This window comes from Manis javanica, chromosome 14 (genome assembly GCF_040802235.1).
Source record: "Manis javanica isolate MJ-LG chromosome 14, MJ_LKY, whole genome shotgun sequence".
Taxonomy (NCBI): Eukaryota; Metazoa; Chordata; class Mammalia; order Pholidota; family Manidae; genus Manis; species Manis javanica.
The window spans coordinates 10,567,357-10,586,298 of NC_133169.1; the positions used below are offsets into that span (position 1 = coordinate 10,567,357).

Below are 18,942 nucleotides of genomic sequence, written 5' to 3' on the forward strand. Positions count from 1 at the left end.
CATGGCGAAGTACATTCCAGGAAGTTGCTTGGGCTGGGAGGGGATAGGAAACTGAGAAAGAATGTGCTGTGTGTATTCGGGGAAATAAAAGTTTTGAACCAGCCAATAAAATTAAGACAAATATACAGAAAGCCTAATATGGATATAACTTGCTTAGGCAATATCCAAGAAAGAGTGTGAACCCTGCACTACTCAGCCTGTGAGGAACCAGGGGAGGGACTCATGTGCTAAGGCATAAACTGCTTCTTGTAACCCCCTGAGTGTGCCTGCTCACCAGACACCCACCTTGCAATACTGCCGTTAAAGCCTTGCTACACTGTTGAAAAAAAAAAAAAGGAGACACAGAGGAAAGAAACTCACAGTAGGGAAGTACTGGGTTTTTCCCTACTTAGGAAGTAAAAAATTGTTTTTTTTTACTAAATCAGAACATAAAAATGCATTTTATGTTTTATATATATGCATATATATAAATAAAATACTCCAAATAATTGTCTAGGTTAGGTCAGTTTGTATTTTTTTTGTTGTTTACAGAGATTTTACTGTTTTCCTGTAAGCTTATAATCTATTTGAAGAACTTGTAGAGGGTATTTTTTCCTAAATTTAAGGTATTTGAAACAATATACTGGTTAGAAAGTATTTCATCCAATTTGTACAAGTATAGTCTATTGAGAGTTATACAAAGATTAAGAAGAAAGTAAAGGTCTATCATACACTCATTAAAAATGCAGTATTTACCACAGTTAAATTAATTGGTTCAGTCCTAGGTAATTCTTATTTTGCTGGTCTTGAGTTAATTAAGCAATCTACTTTCAGAAGGTCATTTGTTTCCTGGTTAAGGAAATGTCCTGGAAATTCGTATTCTCTCCCATTCTATACTCTAACAGGTGTCTGAGGTGATGCTGTTAGCTAATATGGGGAAATATATACTCATAATTCTATTCCCAGGACTATAATTAATCAAAAATAACTGATAGTCATTTGCTGAGATCTTTTTGATATTTCTTCCAGCTGGTTTTGCTTGCAGCTGAGATTTATAGGCAACTATATGAAAAAAACAAAAACTACCTGTGGATTGTAAGAGTGAATGGCTTCGGTTAACCTATTACAATTACCAATCATATCATAATGAATGGAAGTAGAGTCTTTTTATAATCATTCAGAAAGATTTAACCAAAAATTACTCAGAGAATGAAAACATAGAAAGCAAAGACACTGACAATTCTCCAGAGTCTTCTTATGAATCTAATAAGAGAGGTATGTTTAGGTTTTCACCAACTGACAAGAGTATTCAAACCTAGGGAAAAAAATATTTCTTGATAAAGAGGATAAAGTTTTTTTGACAGTTACTGTTCCAGCATAGGAACGTTAGTGTGCTTTTCTCCAACCTTAAAAGCACATAATAGCTAAAACATACTCACATTAATAAAATGTTACTTAACATTTAACAGTGTAGGGGTCTTGAACTTCTTTTTGATTTGCAGGGTGCCCCTCATATTGTTTGACAAACAGGACAGCTTTTAGAATAGGAGTATGTTTATTAAAATTTAGAGTCTGTCAGAAGTCCCTTCATCCCCTTTTATAAGGTGTTGGAATAAGCCTTTGGTGTGACTCAGCAGTTGCCTAGGAAACTTCAAAGGTGCTTTGAGTATTAAAGACATATTAATAGTTTTATTTTGAGCTTGTGGCCAAGATTAGAGGTGAGAAGACTTAAAAATAAGACTTAAAAATGCCTAAAGCCAAGAAATGGTTATAGGCAATATTTAAGGTAAACATAATAGCCATTAACAGTGATAATTAGGAATGCTAGCCTGTTCTTTTTTTCATAAATATTTCTTAAGAATATTTTTTCCCCCAGCTGATGGTAGATTTACCTGCTTGAATTAGATACCCTGGTATCGCATACAAATGATGAATTGTTTAAACTAATAAACCACCAAAGAGAGAAAGCTAGCCACAGATGCTGAATGGGTTACATTTAAAAATAGAACATTATGAAAGGCAAATTACCTTCTTTTTTGTTGGTTTTTGTTTATAATGGATTTTTTAAAATTAAAATATCATTGGTATACAATCTTATGTTGGTTTCAAATATATAACACAGTGGTTCAGCAGTTACCCATATTATTAAATCCTCACCAAATTATCTCCTTTTGATAATAAAAGCAAAAGAGTTTTTTATTTACAATTTACACACATATACATAGAATTAGTAGTCTCACTTTTGCAACTTTAGCCATAGATCAAAAGTAAACCTATCACAAAAATTTACCATTCAGGTTACTGTAAGTGATGGCAAGCTGTATGTAAAGATATTTCTCCTGAGTGATTTGAATAGTAACACACAAATGAATACCACAGACAATGCTGGGAGTGTTTAGAATCTCCAAGACCAATTATATGACAACCATATTCTCTCTCTCAATCAGCCACTCAACAGAGCTCACCCAGAACAGGATATTTTAAAAGTGAGAGAGATTCCCATGTTGTTATCACTAACAGGGAAACAAGCAGCTGTGCCTAAAATTAGAAATGAAATCAAGCCTGGCCAAGAAATAGGAAAGCAGTTGCTCATGTCATTATCATAGCCATGGTGGTATCAAGTATCTTAAGTATGCAAAATCAAGGATAAAATTGTTCTTGCTAGGATGGAGAGTCAGTCAGTAATTAATGGAGGATGTATTCAAGGTTTCATTTATTTTGGAGACTAGATCTATACAGGTTACCCTGTATTTTTTTTGTGGTTTTTTTGTGTATGTGTTCACTTTAGTGTTCCAAGTATTTTCTTCCCTAGCTACTGTTGTTATGTGCTTGCTTACTCTAATTGTAGCAGGGTAAAATACCAGTTTTGCTTCCATTCCTATTTTAGCATATGAAACCTTTTCATGTTTTCTTATTTAGCCAGATTAGGTTAGGTGTATCTTGAATCTATATTTGTGGGCCAAATTTTCTTTGATACAGAGTGCATGGTTCTAGACAGTTTTCTTGATTTATTTGGCTTTGATGATAAAGAAATAAAACTTTTAGTTGGATTTAAAAATTAACCTTTCTGTTTACAATCACTATTTTGATTAAGTTTTTTAAATGAAAAAAGTGGTCTTTAGAGGTAAGTAGAACAATCTAGTATCTTTCCTTCTTTGTAACTGTTTCCCAGAATCCTTACCAGTGCTTAAAAATTTCACATGACCTAGTTTCTGACTTCATCTGGACTACTTCAGCCTCCTTTCATTTCCTGTAGTTCTCCAGTCTCATTGCAGCTTGGACCTTATGCCAGATATTTCCTCTGTCTGATCTTCCTCCATTTCTCAGATCTTCTCATGACTGATATCCCAGTAACATTTACATCTTAGTTTAAAAGTCGCTTACCTAGGAAAGCCTTCCCTAGTTATTCTCTAACCATCATGATTATTTGCCTAGCATTTATTACTTTCTGATTTTTTTCCCTGTTTTCTTAGTTTTTCTTATTTCTTTATTGTCTTTCTACCCAAGAAGAATGTAAGCTATCTTAGTCACCACTGTTTGTTAGCACTTTGAACAGGACCTAGGTTTAATGAGTACCCAGTAATTGTTGAATAAACAAACAAGTGATCCACTAGAAAGAATAAATCTTCATGCTCTACAAATAACTTCTTTGCACCTTAATTTTCTCATCAAAGTATGTATTAGTATGTCTACTTATTACAAGAGCTAATAGTCTAGACTTGGTTTTTAAAAGGCTGTATGTTGTAATTCATAGAGGTATGTTGTAATTCATAGAGAAAAGATATAGATCAGCCTTGCCTTATTTACTGTAAGCCAAAATAAAATGAGAAGAGACTAAATGAGGCTCACTTAGAATAGAAGCTCTTCTTTCTCATCTCCTTTTTTTTCTTTCTTTCTTTTTTCCCCCCTCTTTTTACATATTTATGAAATCTCTTGAGATTCATTGCATAGGAACACAGACCAGTAAGATGAGTGGAAGCAGTAAGCCTATGGGGAGACACTGTAGAATAAAATACAGAATAGTGAGTAGGAATTGAGCAAGAAACTGAGGTTTTCATCTTAAATCTCCTTGCCAGCTAGTAAAATTATGGCAAGTCACTTGACCTCATAGAGCATCTGTTTTCAGATCTGTAAACTAGAGCTAAATTTCCTCTTACCTACTTCACAGGGTTGATACAAATGATAACATGTAAAGGTTCTCTATAAACTGTAAGTCATTACCCAAATAAGGTAATTGTTATGATCAGATCTGGAATTTAAGTTTCTTCTGCACAACTTGTGGAGAATACTAATTTCTTATATATAATGCCTAAAAGACAACTCCAGAAATGTAGATTTTAAAATTATATGAAGTTACTTGGTATCATTCACCCCCAAAAATATGCCTTTAGTATTTTAAGCCATTGTTAAAACAAATGTGCTTGATAATGTGATATGTTTTCTGATATTTGACCACAGGAGAAAATTTCGTTGCCTATGACTGTTTTCCTTTCTTTTATAACAGCCCAAAGAGCCGATTGATCCAATTAAAGAAAGAAAAGCTGGAATACACTCCAGGAGAGCATGAATATGGGTTATTCCCGGCCCCCATTCATGTTGGTGAGTACTTAGTATACACAATATATTGCTATGAAGAGATGGTACTTCTTGAGTTTGGGTGAAATGTTCTTTGTGTTCTTGTTACTATTTCTACATCTCCAGTGGGGCCAAACTCTTTTTTTATCATTTAATACATACTCTGAAGAATTCTGCAAATTATTTACTGTTTAAGAGTCAAAATGACATAATTCTTACTCACTGGAGTTTCAATAAACAACAGTATATCTGTAACATTCAGTTCCCTAAGTATGTCATCTAGGAAAACCCAACGATTCATCAGTTCAGTTTGAAATGTTTTCCATGTTCAAAAAGAGTGAGATGATTTATGGATATGTAATAATCAAAGGAAGAGAGCCCACCACTTTTCCTGATCATTTATCTGCTTGAAAATTGTGCAAGATTTATCTTTATATGTATTTTTGGAAAAAATGTTAAAGCTTTGCTTAGCATTTGGTTATTAGTACCTTCTAGAATCCTGCTTTTGAGTTTATCAGGTAAATAAAGGTTACCTAAGACATCATCCTAGACCCCCCCCCCCATATTCTTTCAGTGCCTCATCCAGTCCATCTCTAAATTCTGTTATTTCCATACTTGAAATATATCCTACTTAACCTCCTAATTCCTTTGCCATGACTCAAGTCCATGCCACTGTTATCTTTTGCTCAGGCTACTGTGATAGCCTTCTGACAGATCTGCCCACTTCCATTCTTGCTCCCCGCCAATCCACTGTACACACAGTAAAGAGAAAGGATTTTATAACTAAAACTAGATTATACATAGAACTTTTCATTAACTTTCTATTAGAGGAAACTACTGACTCCTTACCCTGAAATTTAAGAATGATCTGTTCCCTGACTATCCTGTTGTTCCCCAACTGTCTGTTCCCATCTCTCCCTTATTTACTTCATTATGTCTTGCTGGTCTTCTTTCAGATCCTAGAACATACCAAGCACTTTCCCACCAGAGGATCATTATGCTTATTATCCCCATTGCCTGAAAATCTCTTCTTCAAACTCTTCCCCTGTTTGGTTTCTTATCATCCTTCAAAGATGAATTTAATGTCAGTATCAGCCTAAATAGCATTTTCTTTAAAAATTTTTTCCTAATTGTCCACCAAAGAAGGTCCTCTCTCTTAATTCTGTATCAGAGCACCTTGTTTCTTTCTTTCCATAATCCATAATCACTGTATTTATTTATTCATTTTTTAATCTCTCTCCCCCATTAGAATATAAGCTCTGGGAGTACATGATCATATCTTTATTACTCTCCTTTGATTTCCTAGTGCCTAATACATAACAGAAGTTTAACAAATATTTGTTGTACAAATGAAAGAAAAGGAGGAGAAATTAGGATAAATTATTAAATGTAGATGACAATTTTTTTCTCAGAAACAACTTACTTTTGTAGTAGCTGTTGATCCTAAGCTATATATGTTCTCTTCAACTGTGACTCACTTAACCCTCTTATCTATGGGCCTCTTCTGTCTGTTATGGTTATCTAATCCCTTTTCTGCCCCAGAGGGCCCAATACCAACAATGTATTTAAAGCAGCTGGGGTAGACATGTTCTGCAATAAAGATTAGTTTGCTTCAATTATTCTGTATTGGATGGCTGGAGAATGGTTTGACTGCAACATAAAGTTACAAGGTTTAAGTGTCCGCTAGACTGCTCTACTAGTGTTTACTTAATGAAGGTATGAGTAAGTTCCATATCCTCTGAGTTTAGTTTCTTAAGTTCCTTTTAAAAGAGCCTTTTATTTTTACTAGTGAGGTCATAGCAGTTGGAAACAGATTCTCAGCAGATTTTAGCTATTTCCTAGAACCTGCTAATCATAAATAGGCTGTGAAAGTAAGGAGTAATTTAAAGATCCTATTTAAGGGAAAACATGAATGTTTTAGTTGTACAGGTTTTGTCCTGGATAGGAAATTGGCTTAGATCTTGGAATGAAGCACTAACTATTCAAGGGAATGAAGGAGTTGGTTAATTCCAAAGGAGATATGAAAAATAATGGATAGATCAATACTTCTGTCACATCTCTGGCACAAGTACTGAGGTCCAGAATAGAAATCTTTAATTTAAATAAAAGATTTTATTATTAAAGTCCCCACTTTAGTCTCTCACTAAGTCTCTTTGTACTCGGTCATCTGCAAACTGAATAAATAGCAGAAAAACCTATCCAAGTAGTAAATCTTTTTTCTTGTGAAACAGGGCTTATAATCAGGCTATTGCAGTCTAGAATATTTTTTTGTACAGTGCTATTTTGTTGCTCAAATAATGTTTTATGATTAAGATAGAGAGGCAAGTCAGTTGTTTTGAACAAGTCAGTTCTAGTATCACATAAACAAAGAGTATGACTGAGTCAGCCAGACCGAGGTTCAGAACCTCAGTCTTTGCCATATTAATAATGTGAATAAAATAGTTATATAAATAAAATAATAATGTGTCTTACCATTGATGGAATCAGATTCAATAAATGGAAAGTAATATTTTTTAATGTTTAATGAAATCAGATTTCTTTATCTCAGAGAAGTGCTTTTCAAATAAATTTAGCTTGTCATGATAAATACTTATTTATCAAAATTTATATTATAACCTTACATTTATGGTCAACTGGTTTTTGACAAGAGTGCCACACAGTTCAATAAGGAAAGCATGATCTTTGCAACAGTGTTCTGTGATAACTGGATGTACACTTACAAAATGATGAAATTAGAAATTTGCCTCACACAATATAAAAAAATTAACTCAGGGTTTATCATCAACCTAAATATAAGACCTAAAACTACAAAACTCTTTGAAGAAAACATAGAAGAGTAAATCTTCATGACCTTAGATGAGGCAATAATTTCTTAGATATAACACCAAAATCATGTGCTACATAAGAAAAAAGGGACAAATAGGAGTTCAAAGAACACCATCAAAGAACTGAAAAAGCAGCCCACAGAATGGGAGAAATATTTGCAAATCATATGTTAATTAAGAGATTTGTATCCAAACCCAAAATGCATATAAAAAACTATTTTATCTCAACAATAAAAGATAACACATTTTTTTAATGGGTAAACAGTTTGAAGAGACATTTCTCCAAAGGAGATCCACAAATGGCCAATATGCACAAGAAAATATGTTCAACATCATTAGTCATTAGGGAAATGGAAATCAAAACCATAATGAGATACCACTTCACACCCACTAGGATGGGTTTAATTAAAGGATTAATAAGGATGTGAAGAAACTGGAACCCTCATACATTGCAGGCAGGAATGTGAAGTGTTATAAACCTCTTTGGAAAGCACTTTGTCAATTCCTCAAAAAAGTTAAACTTAGAATTAACATATGACCCAGCATTTCTGCTGCCGGTACATACCCAAGAAAATTGAAAGCATATGTCCACACGAAAACTTAATACACAAATATTTCATAAAAGCAATATTCATATTAACCAAAAGGTGGAAGCAACCCAAGTTTCCAACTATAAGTCCAGGAGGAGGAATTCCCAGGGCAAAATACCTCTAAAAACCGAAATCAGTCAAAGGGAGAAATAAAGTTTAAAACCCATCTATTGCTTACAAACTGCAGTCCAGGGCCATCTTTTCCCTCTGCTCCAGAAGAAGCCAGCAAGTAAGCCAGCCCTCTCCCTTTAACCTCTCAGGTTCAGACACGCCCTCGGTTGCCCAGGTAATTACCCATTGAAATGGAGATGAGCTTCTCTCCACCCCTGAGGAATGATGCAAATGCACTAAAGCCACACTTCTTTCCACCTCTAAATGCCTATTGATGTACTAAAGCCAGGCAAGATATTCTGGAAGTGTTACAGTTTTACCCACAAGCCACCCCTCCAGCAATCTTGTTTTATAATTTACTCATTCCCCCTCTTCCGACCAATCTAATAACATACAATAACAACAGCAATAAAATCTTGATAATCCTCAAACCAGAGGATTCAGCCTATACAGATTAAGTAAATGTACTTTACAGCACAATCTCTCACTAAGCACAAAATATGTTTCTACACTTGTATACTCATTTCTAACAACCATGCTAGATTGCTCACAAAACTTTTATCGAACATTAGACAAAGTCAGGCTTCTCTTTGAGCATTTTTTTCTTAACAGCAATACAACCATAATTCTCAAGCCAGAGGATTCAGCCAGGTTCAAAGTCCCATGCAGATTAAATCCAAAGCTCATCCATTCCAGCCATCACGGGGCAGCTGCAGCCAGGGGGTGCATCCAGGACACAAGGACTGTAGAAGCAAATAACTGTGATTTGGGGGGCCACTTTGCTGTTATTCCAGGAATACACAGGAGGCCAGCTTCCAGGCCTTTTTCCCAAGGTGCCAGAAGAGCCAGCCATCGCTGGTCCATGTGTTGAAATGTCTAAGGCCATGTCCATTTTATTCCCAATTGCTGTACCCATCCTTGTAACACATGTCCAATTAAGTGGGTGCCTTGATCGCTGTCAGTCACCAGCGACTGGCCATAGACTACAAAGAGGCTCTGGGCCCCTCTTGGTTGTTTGCTGATCTGCACAACGTGCAGGACACTCCTTCTGGGCTCGGCTGACTTCTTCAAAGGTCAGTGGCAAGCCCCACCGATGGGCTATAGCCCACATTGTCTTTTGCTCCACGTGCAACAAACACTGATGTAGCCATTGGGCCACATCAGAGGCAGGGTTTCCTTCTAGCCAGCACACCTGGGCCAATATCTCTGCTTTGTCATTCCCTGGGGATGCTAAAGGCAACCGGCCAGTCACATGATATATAGTAGGAGGTGTCTGTGCCATGCCACTCCATGGCCTCTGGGTCCAGTCTGTCACCCACCCCATGATGGGATAGGTGGTTATTACCTTGGTTGGAGCTTTTCCAGCAATGGGCTCTGATGCCAGCAAGGCGTGGTACACAGCAGCCAGTTGCTTCTCTATGAAGATGTATCGGACCCCTGCTCCTTTCCATAGATGTGACCAGACTCCAGCCAGGAGCAGAAGCAGCAGCAGTGGTGGCGCCTTCACGACCACCGAGTGTAGACACACGTCCCTCGGTGCAAGTGCTACTTCTACCCATCATTTCTAGTGTCGGCCCTCCCAAAGGTCATACCCATTATGACAGATTTCAGGTTCAGAGGAATCCTGCTGACTGCGCCAGATTAAGTCCAGGGAGAGGAAATTCCAGGGTAAAATACCTCTAATAAAGTTTAAAACCTGTTTATTGCTTACAAACTGTAGTCCAGGGCCATCTTTCTCCTCTGCTCCAGAAGAAGCCAGCAAGCAAGTCAGCCCCTTCCTCTTAACCTCTCAGGTTCAGACACACCCTCGGTTGCCCAGGTAATTACCCATTGATATGGAGATGAACTTCTCTCCACCCCTGAGGAATGATGCAAATTCACTAAAGCCATACTTCTTCCCACCTCTGATCACCTATTGATATACAGATGTACTGAAGCCAGGCAAGATATTCTGGAAATTTTACAATTTTACCCACACATCTGTGGATAAATAAACAAAATGTGATATATCCATACAATTAAATGTTATTCAGCATAACAAGAAACGTAGTAGAGACATGCAACATGGATAAACAGTGAAAACATGCTATGCGAAAGATGACCGTCACATAACACAACATGTTTTATGATTCCATTTATATGAAATGTCTAGAATAGGCAAATATGTAGAAACATGAAGTAGATTAATGGTTTCCCGGAACAAAGTTCAGGGTAGAATGGGGAATAACTGCTAATAGGAAGAGGGATTTTTTGGGGGATGATGAAAATGTTCTGAAATGGTATTATTTATATTAGAGATCTCCAAGGAAACAACCAGTAAGATTCGTACAGAGAAAGAAATTTATTTTATGGACTTGACTCACATAATTATGGAGGCTGGCAAGTCCAAACTCTTCAGGCTAGGCTAGTAACATGGAGACCTAGGGAAAGAGTTGATGTTACAACTCAAGGAGTCTGAAGGCAGCTGAGTCTAAAGTCTACTTACAGAATTCCCTCTGGGGAGGTCTTTCTTCTACTAAAGCCTTCTGGTGATTGGATGAATCCTACCTTCATTATGGAGGATTATCTGCTTTCCTCAGAGTCCGGTGACTTAAATGTTAATCTCATCATAAAATACCCTCACAGATACATCTAGAATATTTGATCAGCTGTCTGGGTACTGTGACCTAGCCAGGTTGACACATAATATTAACCATCACAGTGGTGATGGTTGCACAATTTGTATACAAAAACCCACTAAATAGTACACTTAAAAGGGTGCGTCTTATGTGCGTTTTACCTCAATACAGCCTTATGGTCCCTGGTACTTTTAAATGTTAAAATACTTTTTTATGAAGTAGGAGAGTAGATTCAATAAAATACTTTCAAGCATAAAAAATGTAAAGGTAAAATTTTTTGGAATAAGTGAAATAGAAATAATGTTCAAGGATAAAAAATTAAATTTCTAAAGTTCAGTGCTCTTTTATAATGAGTAATGGTGAGTATTGAATCTTTATGGTATGCAGACTCATTCTTTTTTTATTAAGGTAGCATTGATAATACAATCTTAGGAAGGTGTCACATGAGCAACATTGTGGTTTCAAAATTCACCCATATTATCAAGTCTCCCCCACCCCACTGCAATCACTGTCCATCAGCATAGTAAGATACTATAGTCATTATTTGTCTTCTCTGTGCTATACTGCCTTTCCCATGACCTACCTATATTATATGTGCTAATTATAATGCCCCTTAATCCCCTTCTCCCTCCCTCTCCACCCATGCTCCCCAACTCCCAGACTCATTATTTTACAGTGACTTAACCATCATTTGCAACTCTAAAATGCAACTTAAAAATGCATAAGGAGATTCATGCTTTTCTTCTGGGAATTTTGGGAGCAGAAATGTTGAACATCTGAAGGCCTTAGATTCTTTATTGTAAAACAGAAATTAGTGTGAATATTAAGTAAATTAATGCATGTTAAATACTTAGCACAACACCTGCCACATAGGAATCATTCAATAAAAGGTAATTACTAAATTGAAGTTGTTTTTGCAGTAGACTATTGGTCAACAAGAATCTGTTACTTAGTAGATAGGCCCCCCCTTGTATTATCTCTGGCAGTTATTGTTAAGTATATCAGGATACCCTTTCCTGCCAAGCACAGAAAATAATTGAGAACCTTTATCAACATAGTTCTTGTCAGTTGCCACTGCCAGTCATTAGAGTTACACCAAATCTAGACTGCTTTTCCTGAAGCAGTGGAAAGAACACAAAATAATTAAAATAGCAAACCTAAAACCTCTGTTCTTAGAAAGGCATGCTTGCAAGGTCAGTCATTTGCTGACATCTGTGAACTTGAGTATTGAATCTTAAGTACTATAAAACTTTCCCTAAATGGTAAGATTGTCTTATTGTGCCTACTGTGAATAAACTGTATAGTTTATGCTGAATATCTGCTTTCATTCTAAGGGTCTCTAATTTTGGTAGATTCTAGGCAAAAGGGTACCTATGTGACCAGACACCAGTTAAATCCTTGGGCACTGAGTTTCTAATGAACTTCCTCAATAGACACAATGTATTGTCATAATATATAATATTAAGATAAGATTTTAATATTTTTGTCACAAAGCATTGCCAAAGATTACATTCTGTGTGATTCTACTGGGAGAAAACTTTTATAAACTTGTGCCTGATTTTCTTCCAGTTTTGCCCAATGTACTTTTTCCCTTTACTGATTTTGCACTGTATCAAAGTATAGCCATGAATATGACTATATACTGAGTCCTATGAGTCACCGAACATGAAGGTGGCCTTGGAGACCCTTGACACATTCAAGAATCAAACACACATATGGACTCCTCTTCCCATCCCACACTCTTGTAGCTAGGTAATCTTGAGCAACTGACTTACCTACATCTCAGCATCTTCACCTATTTATTAAGACTATTTCCAACCTGAGCTGTGAGGAGTAAATGGTATTTATTTTGTTTAACATAGAGTGAATACCCCTTCCCCTTGATTTACTATAACCATGTAAAAATTGAAATCAATAAAATCTTTAAACAGACAATAAAAAAACAAAGGTTTGAAAAAAACAACAAAATTGGTAACCTTTAGATGTGTTGATCAAGAAAAAATAAGAGATAACACAAATCACCAGTATCTGTACTCTAGGCCCTACAAATAAAAAGCTCAAGGATATACTCAGAAGCAGAACAAAGGAGACACTGGAAAGAATCAGTGAACCAGATGATGAAATATTACCCAGTCTGAACAAAAGAGAAAATATACATTAAATTCTAAAAACACAAAGCAGAAGCTGTGGGGCAATAATAAAAGAGCTAGTATGCATTCCCAGTGCCCTAGAAGGAGAAAAGAAAGAAAAGATGATAAGTACTTGAGTAAACAACAGCTGAAAACTTCCCAAATGTGGCAGAAAACAAACCTAATGATTCAAGAAGATGAGCAAACCCCAAACAGGATACTTGCAAAGAAACCCATGCCAAGACATAATATAATCAAACTTCATAGTAAAGACAAAATGATTTTAAAACAATGAGAATTAACTCCTTACCTATAGGGATAAAACAATTCAAATGACAGTATTTCTCATCTGAATCCTTGGAAGTGGCACATTTTTCAAATGCTGAATGAAAAACTTATCAATCGAGAATCCTATGCCCGTTGAAAATAGTCTTCTGGAATTAAGAGGGAATCAAAGCATTCGTAGATGAAAGATAGCAAAGTTTGTTGCCTACAGACCTATCCTATGAGTAAAGGAAGTTCTCCAAATAGAAAAAATATATAGAAGGATCCTTGGGATATCACAAAGGCAGAAGAAACATAGTAAGCAAAAATGTGGGCATATACAGTAGGCTTTCCTTTTCCTTTTGAATCTTTTAAATAACTTTTAAATGGATGGTGTAGAAAATCTTAATGCTGTTGTATTAATAATTTATTGTGAAGTGATTCACAAACCTTGCAGTTCATCCATTTAAAGCATACAATGGTTTTTGGTATATTACATTATTAATTTTGTTAAATGTTAAGTACATATAAAATTTGCAGTTTGACCATTTTCTAAAAATTTATTTATTTAGTATCATTAATCTACTGTCCATCAGCGTAGTAAGATGCTATAGAATCACTACTTGTCTTCTCTGTGTTGTACAGCCCTCCCCATGCCCTCACCCCCTACATTATGTCTGCTAATAGTAATACCCCTTTTTTTATCCCCCTTATCTCTCCCTTCCCACCCATCTTCCCCAGTCCCTTTCCCTTTGGTAACTGTTAGTCCATTCTTGGGTTCTGTGAGTCTGCTGCCATTTTGTTCCTTCAGTTTTTTTCTTTGTTCTTATACTCCACAGATGAGTGAAATCATTTGATACTTGACTTTCTCCACCTGGCTTATTTCACTGAGCATAATACCCTCTAGCTCCATCCATGTTGTTACAAATGGGAGGATTTGTTTCTTCTTATGGCTGAATAATATTCCGTTGTGTATATGTACCACATCTTCTTTATCCGTTCATCTACTGATGGACACTTAGGTTGCTTCCATTTCTTGACTATTGTAAATAATGCTGCAATAAACATAGGGGTGCATATGTCTTTTTCAAACTGGGCTGCTGCATTCGTAGGGTAAATTCCTAGGAGTGGAATTCCTGGGTCAAATGGTAGGTCTGTTTTGAGCATTTTGATGAACCTCCATACTGCTTTCCACAGTGGTTGAACTAATTTACATTCCCACCGGCAGTGTAGGAGGGTTCCCCTTTTTCCACATCGTCACCAACATTTGTTGTTGTTTGTCTTTTGGATGGTGGCGATCCTTACTGGTGTGAGTTGATATCTCATTGTGGTTTTAATTTGCATTTCTCTGATGACTAGCGATGTGGAGCATCTTTTCATGTGTCTGTTGGCCATCTGTATTTCTTCTTTGGAGAAGTGTCTGTTCAGAACCTGTGCCCATTTTTTAATTGGATTATTTGCTTTTTGTTTGTTGAGGTGCATGAGCTCTTTATATATTTTGGATGTCAACCCTTTATCAGATCTGTCATTTATGAATATATTCTCCCATACTGTAAGATGCCTTTTCGTTCTATTGGTGGTGTCCTTTGCTGTACAGAGGCTTTTCAGCTTGATACAGTCTTTACATTTTGACCATTTTCAAGTGTAAGGTTCAGTTGCATTAAGTACATTTATATTATATTATATTATTATGGAACTCTTACCCCCATTCATCTCCAGAAATTTTTCATCATCCCACAATGAAACTCTGTACTCATTAAATAATAATCCCCGATTTTCCCCTCTACCCAGCCCATGGTAACCACTGTTAACTCTTCCTATCTCTAGAATTTGACTTTTAGATACCCTGTATAGTGTATTCTTAAAATATTCATCCTTTTGTGTCTGTTTTATTTCACTTAGTGTAATATCTTTAAGGTTGTTCCATGTTGTAGCATATATGAGAATTTCATTCCTTATTCATACTGAATAATAATTACTTGGTGTGTGTACACACACATACATACACACATTTTATTTATCCATTCATCCATTGATTCTACCTTTTTGCAGTTGTGAATAATGCTGCTGTGAACATTGGTTTACAGTTCTCTATTGAGGACCCTTGTATGTATATGCCCACATGTGGAATTGCTGGATCACGTGGTTAGTCTGCATTTATTAGGAACTACCATACTGTTTCCCAAAGTAGCTGCAGCATTTTATATTGCCACCAGCAATTCTTGACAGTCGTTGTCCTTTTTTAAATTGATTCCTTTCCTTTTTTTCTTGAGTAAATTATAGGAGTTCTGTTTATATATTCTGGATATTAATTCCTTATCATATATGTGATAAGAGAATATCTTTATGACATAGTTTGAGAAGACCACAAAATGCATAAATACCAGGGAAAAGATTGATAAAATTATACTACCATAGTAGAGAGATCAGCTCTAGTCATCAAGGTTGAATGTGGTTCTTTACAATAGCTATGTTAAATTTACAGATTTTTATGTAAGGTTTAGAATGTGGAAAAGGACATAATTTGGTGTAGAGGATTCAGTTTTAGGTAGGAGGAATGACACATGAGAATGTAAATGCGGGAAGAAGCTGGTTGTGTTTAAGAAATTATTCTCCTATAGTCAGTATGGAAAACAGTATTGAGGTGCCTCAAAAAATTAAAAATAAAACTGCCATATGATCCAGCAGTTCCACTGCCGGGAGTATACCCAAAGGAAGCAAAAACACTGAATTCAAAAAGATATCTGTCCCGCCTTGTTCATAGCAGCATTATTTGGAATAGCCAAAACACGGAAACAGCCTTAGTGTCCATCAAGGGATGAATGGATACAAAAGTGGAAGTGTATTTATATGAAATGGGATATTAGTCATTTGTGACTGCACTAGTGGGCCTTGAGGCATTAAGCTAAGTGAAATAAAGTCAGAAATACTGTATGATCTCACTTATATGTGGAGTCTTTTTTTATTTAATTAGTATTTATTTCATAAAAAGGGATCAGATTACCAGAGACGAGGGCAAGGGAAGGGAAGGGGAACTAGGAGAAAAGTGGTCAAAAGGTACAAACTTCCAATTACAAGATGCATAATACTAGGAATATAACCTACTTCACAATTACTGTAGTTAACACTGCTCTATGTATGTATGAAAACTGTTGAGAGTAAATCCTGAGTTCTCATCACAAGGGAACAATTTTTTTTTCTTTTTTTTCTTTCTCATTTTATTGTTAATCTGTAAGATGATGGATGTTACAGTGGTAATCATTTCACAATATATGTAAGTCAAACCATTATGCTATGCACCTTAATACAATGACGTATGTCAATTGTGTCTCAGTAAAGCTGGGGAAAAATAAATTAATAAACCAAGCAAATAAAAGAAAAATTGTGATTGGAAGAGTAGAATTCAAGAAATAGAAAAGGTAATGATATTACTTAATAAAGTTAAAAAAGAGAACAGTTATGGGGTACCTCAAAGTTCATGCCATGGAATATATTTTTTCATCCATTCAGAAAATATTTATTCAATACCTACTCTTTGATCAGGCAATTTTCTAGAGGCTTGGAGTACATCAGTAAACAAAACAGGTGAAGATCTTTGCCTATGTGGTGTTTACATTCTTCCAATGGGGGAAACTTTTCACAATATCCCTGTCTTTCTGGTTCTCTCCCTCTCTCCAGGCTGTTTTTCTCCAGGCTGACAAAATAAAAAACTTGAATTCTACTAGTGGTTTGGTTTTTGTTTTGTTTTTAGTAAAACTTTTAACATTTTTGTCTTAGTGACTTTTATCATTATTTATAATCTACTTTGATGGCATGCATTTCACTCATACATTATCACTTTGTCTCAGAGACTACCACTGTATCTTTTCTTTGGGGGATATTGGGTTCACTTGCCCTGAATAACAGGGAAAATTAATAGTTCTTAACTACTTATAGAGTGCCATTTTAATCCAGTATTCACATTATATATAGTCAATCTGAGCTTTATCTGAAGTCAGTCATCTTATTCTTAGGAGGGGAGAGCCAAGTTTGTCATATTTTAAGATATCTTGGAAAGGAAGGAGGCAAAACCATTGTTATCTTTCTCTGTGTTATTAAATACCTCCCTCTTCTTTGGTTTCACTTGCTTAACTACTGATTAACAATAGAGTGTTTTTGTGAAGATGTTCCACCTCCCAGGCCCTATTATTATTCATGTCCTCTTCATATAGGATTGATTTTGTAAAGGAAAATCATCATGGACTTACCCATTTTAGATTTCAAGGTCAGCACAGGCTTAGAGCTTCTCTAGTCTCTTAAAATGACTTTGTTGCCCCAAATTCAATTTTCTTTCAAAGAAAAAATAAAATAAAAGATTCCTTTGCTCCTTCCTTCTCTAAAGATCTCAAGACTCCGAACACAGTAAGAAAATTCCACAGAATGTATGATTTCATCTAATTTTCAGATGGATAGAAAGTGATTTTCTCCCACGCTTTAAATGAGGGTTAGCTAAAGAATCTTTTTTTTTTTTATCCAAATGAGGAGTTCCTAAGTAGGTTCCCCTGAGATCTCATCTCTAGCAAAATTTATTCAAGGATATCTCTTTAGGTGAGTCTCACTTCTTAGAAATTAATTACCTGGCTGTAGTTTCAGAAGTATTAGAAGAAAGAAAAGACTGACCAATCATTTTTCCAGCTCTTAGTATATGGATTAGAGAACAAAGAATACAGATAATGCCAGGAAAAAGCATTGTAACAACTGTTCTACAAAATTTCAACTGAGTAAATTTAAAGATCAAATTATGTTTATTCAACAATTCATAAATCAAGAGCTTTCCGTCTAGCAAGTGGAAGGGATCTTCAGGTTGCTGTACAAAATGAAAGGTTCTTATAGGCATTATGGAGAAAGGGATAAAACAAAAGCAAATTACTTCATCTTCCTTTGGGAGATGGAAAAGCATCTATGTGGCAGATTACCTCATTTATACTGACCAGAAAATTTCAGACTGGTGAAGACAACATTTTGGGAGAAGGTTGAAACTGCAATTAGATTAGGTATTAATCCTTGGTTTAGTTATATGGGTTTAGCACAAGTGACTCCATTTTGGGCCTGTTAGCTCATTTTTAACAATTCCTCCCTTTTGATCAGAGTTTCACCTTAACTGAGAGATGTGATCAAAATGTAAGGCATTAGTGCCACTCTCAGTCACCACTCTATAGTTTTCAAAGCCTATGTTAATCTATAGATTACGGGGGGTTTTTTTTGTTTAATCCCTGTGATATTCACAGATCACAACTTGAGGTTCACAGTCTTTTAGTCATTCTCTTTGTTCCTTTTCTCATGTCCCAGTTGGGAGATGACTTGCTTGTTGGTTAGCACTGAGAACATGCATTTAAAGATTTTGAGCAAATATAATACACCAAGGAGATTACTATGACTCATAAACAAGACAATTCCCAGTGTCTGGAGTGGACTATGAAGCCATGGTTCTCAAGACCCAAACCCATCAAAATCAAATAAATTGAACAAAGACTGTTGATGGAGTCACCTTTTAAAGCCAAGTGGCTTGCTCAATGACCTATGTAACTGAGTTTCAACTTCTCCAGAGTTGTTAATCCAGGTATAGCAGGTGGTGGTGGTCACAGGACAGATGTCTCTTTGTTCAGCTAAAAGATAATCAGGGGCTATCCTAAAATCAAGATCAACTTTGGCCAGAAAGTCTAAGGCAATAGACTTTGGCATAAGTAGGAAATAAAAAGCAAATTACTTTATCTTCCTTTGGGAGCTGTTAGGCCTTCTGTTAGTTCCTTTCCAACTCAGTGATGTAAAATCAAGGGAGTCAACCAATGAGATGTAACAGGGACACAGATAG

General features: G+C 35.9%; 1 protein-coding gene across 8 annotated transcripts in view; it reads left to right on the top strand.

Annotated features, from left to right (window-relative positions):
• Nucleotides 1-18,942, top strand: part of ASH1L (ASH1 like histone lysine methyltransferase) — a 217,948-nt gene that overhangs the window by 150,535 nt on the left and 48,471 nt on the right. For all 8 annotated transcript variants that reach the window (XM_073221363.1, XM_073221362.1, XM_073221361.1 and 5 more), the window contains one exon: nt 4,484-4,578. In XM_073221363.1, coding sequence (XP_073077464.1) covers nt 4,484-4,578 — 95 coding nt within the window. The remainder of the gene's footprint in view (nt 1-4,483; nt 4,579-18,942) is intronic.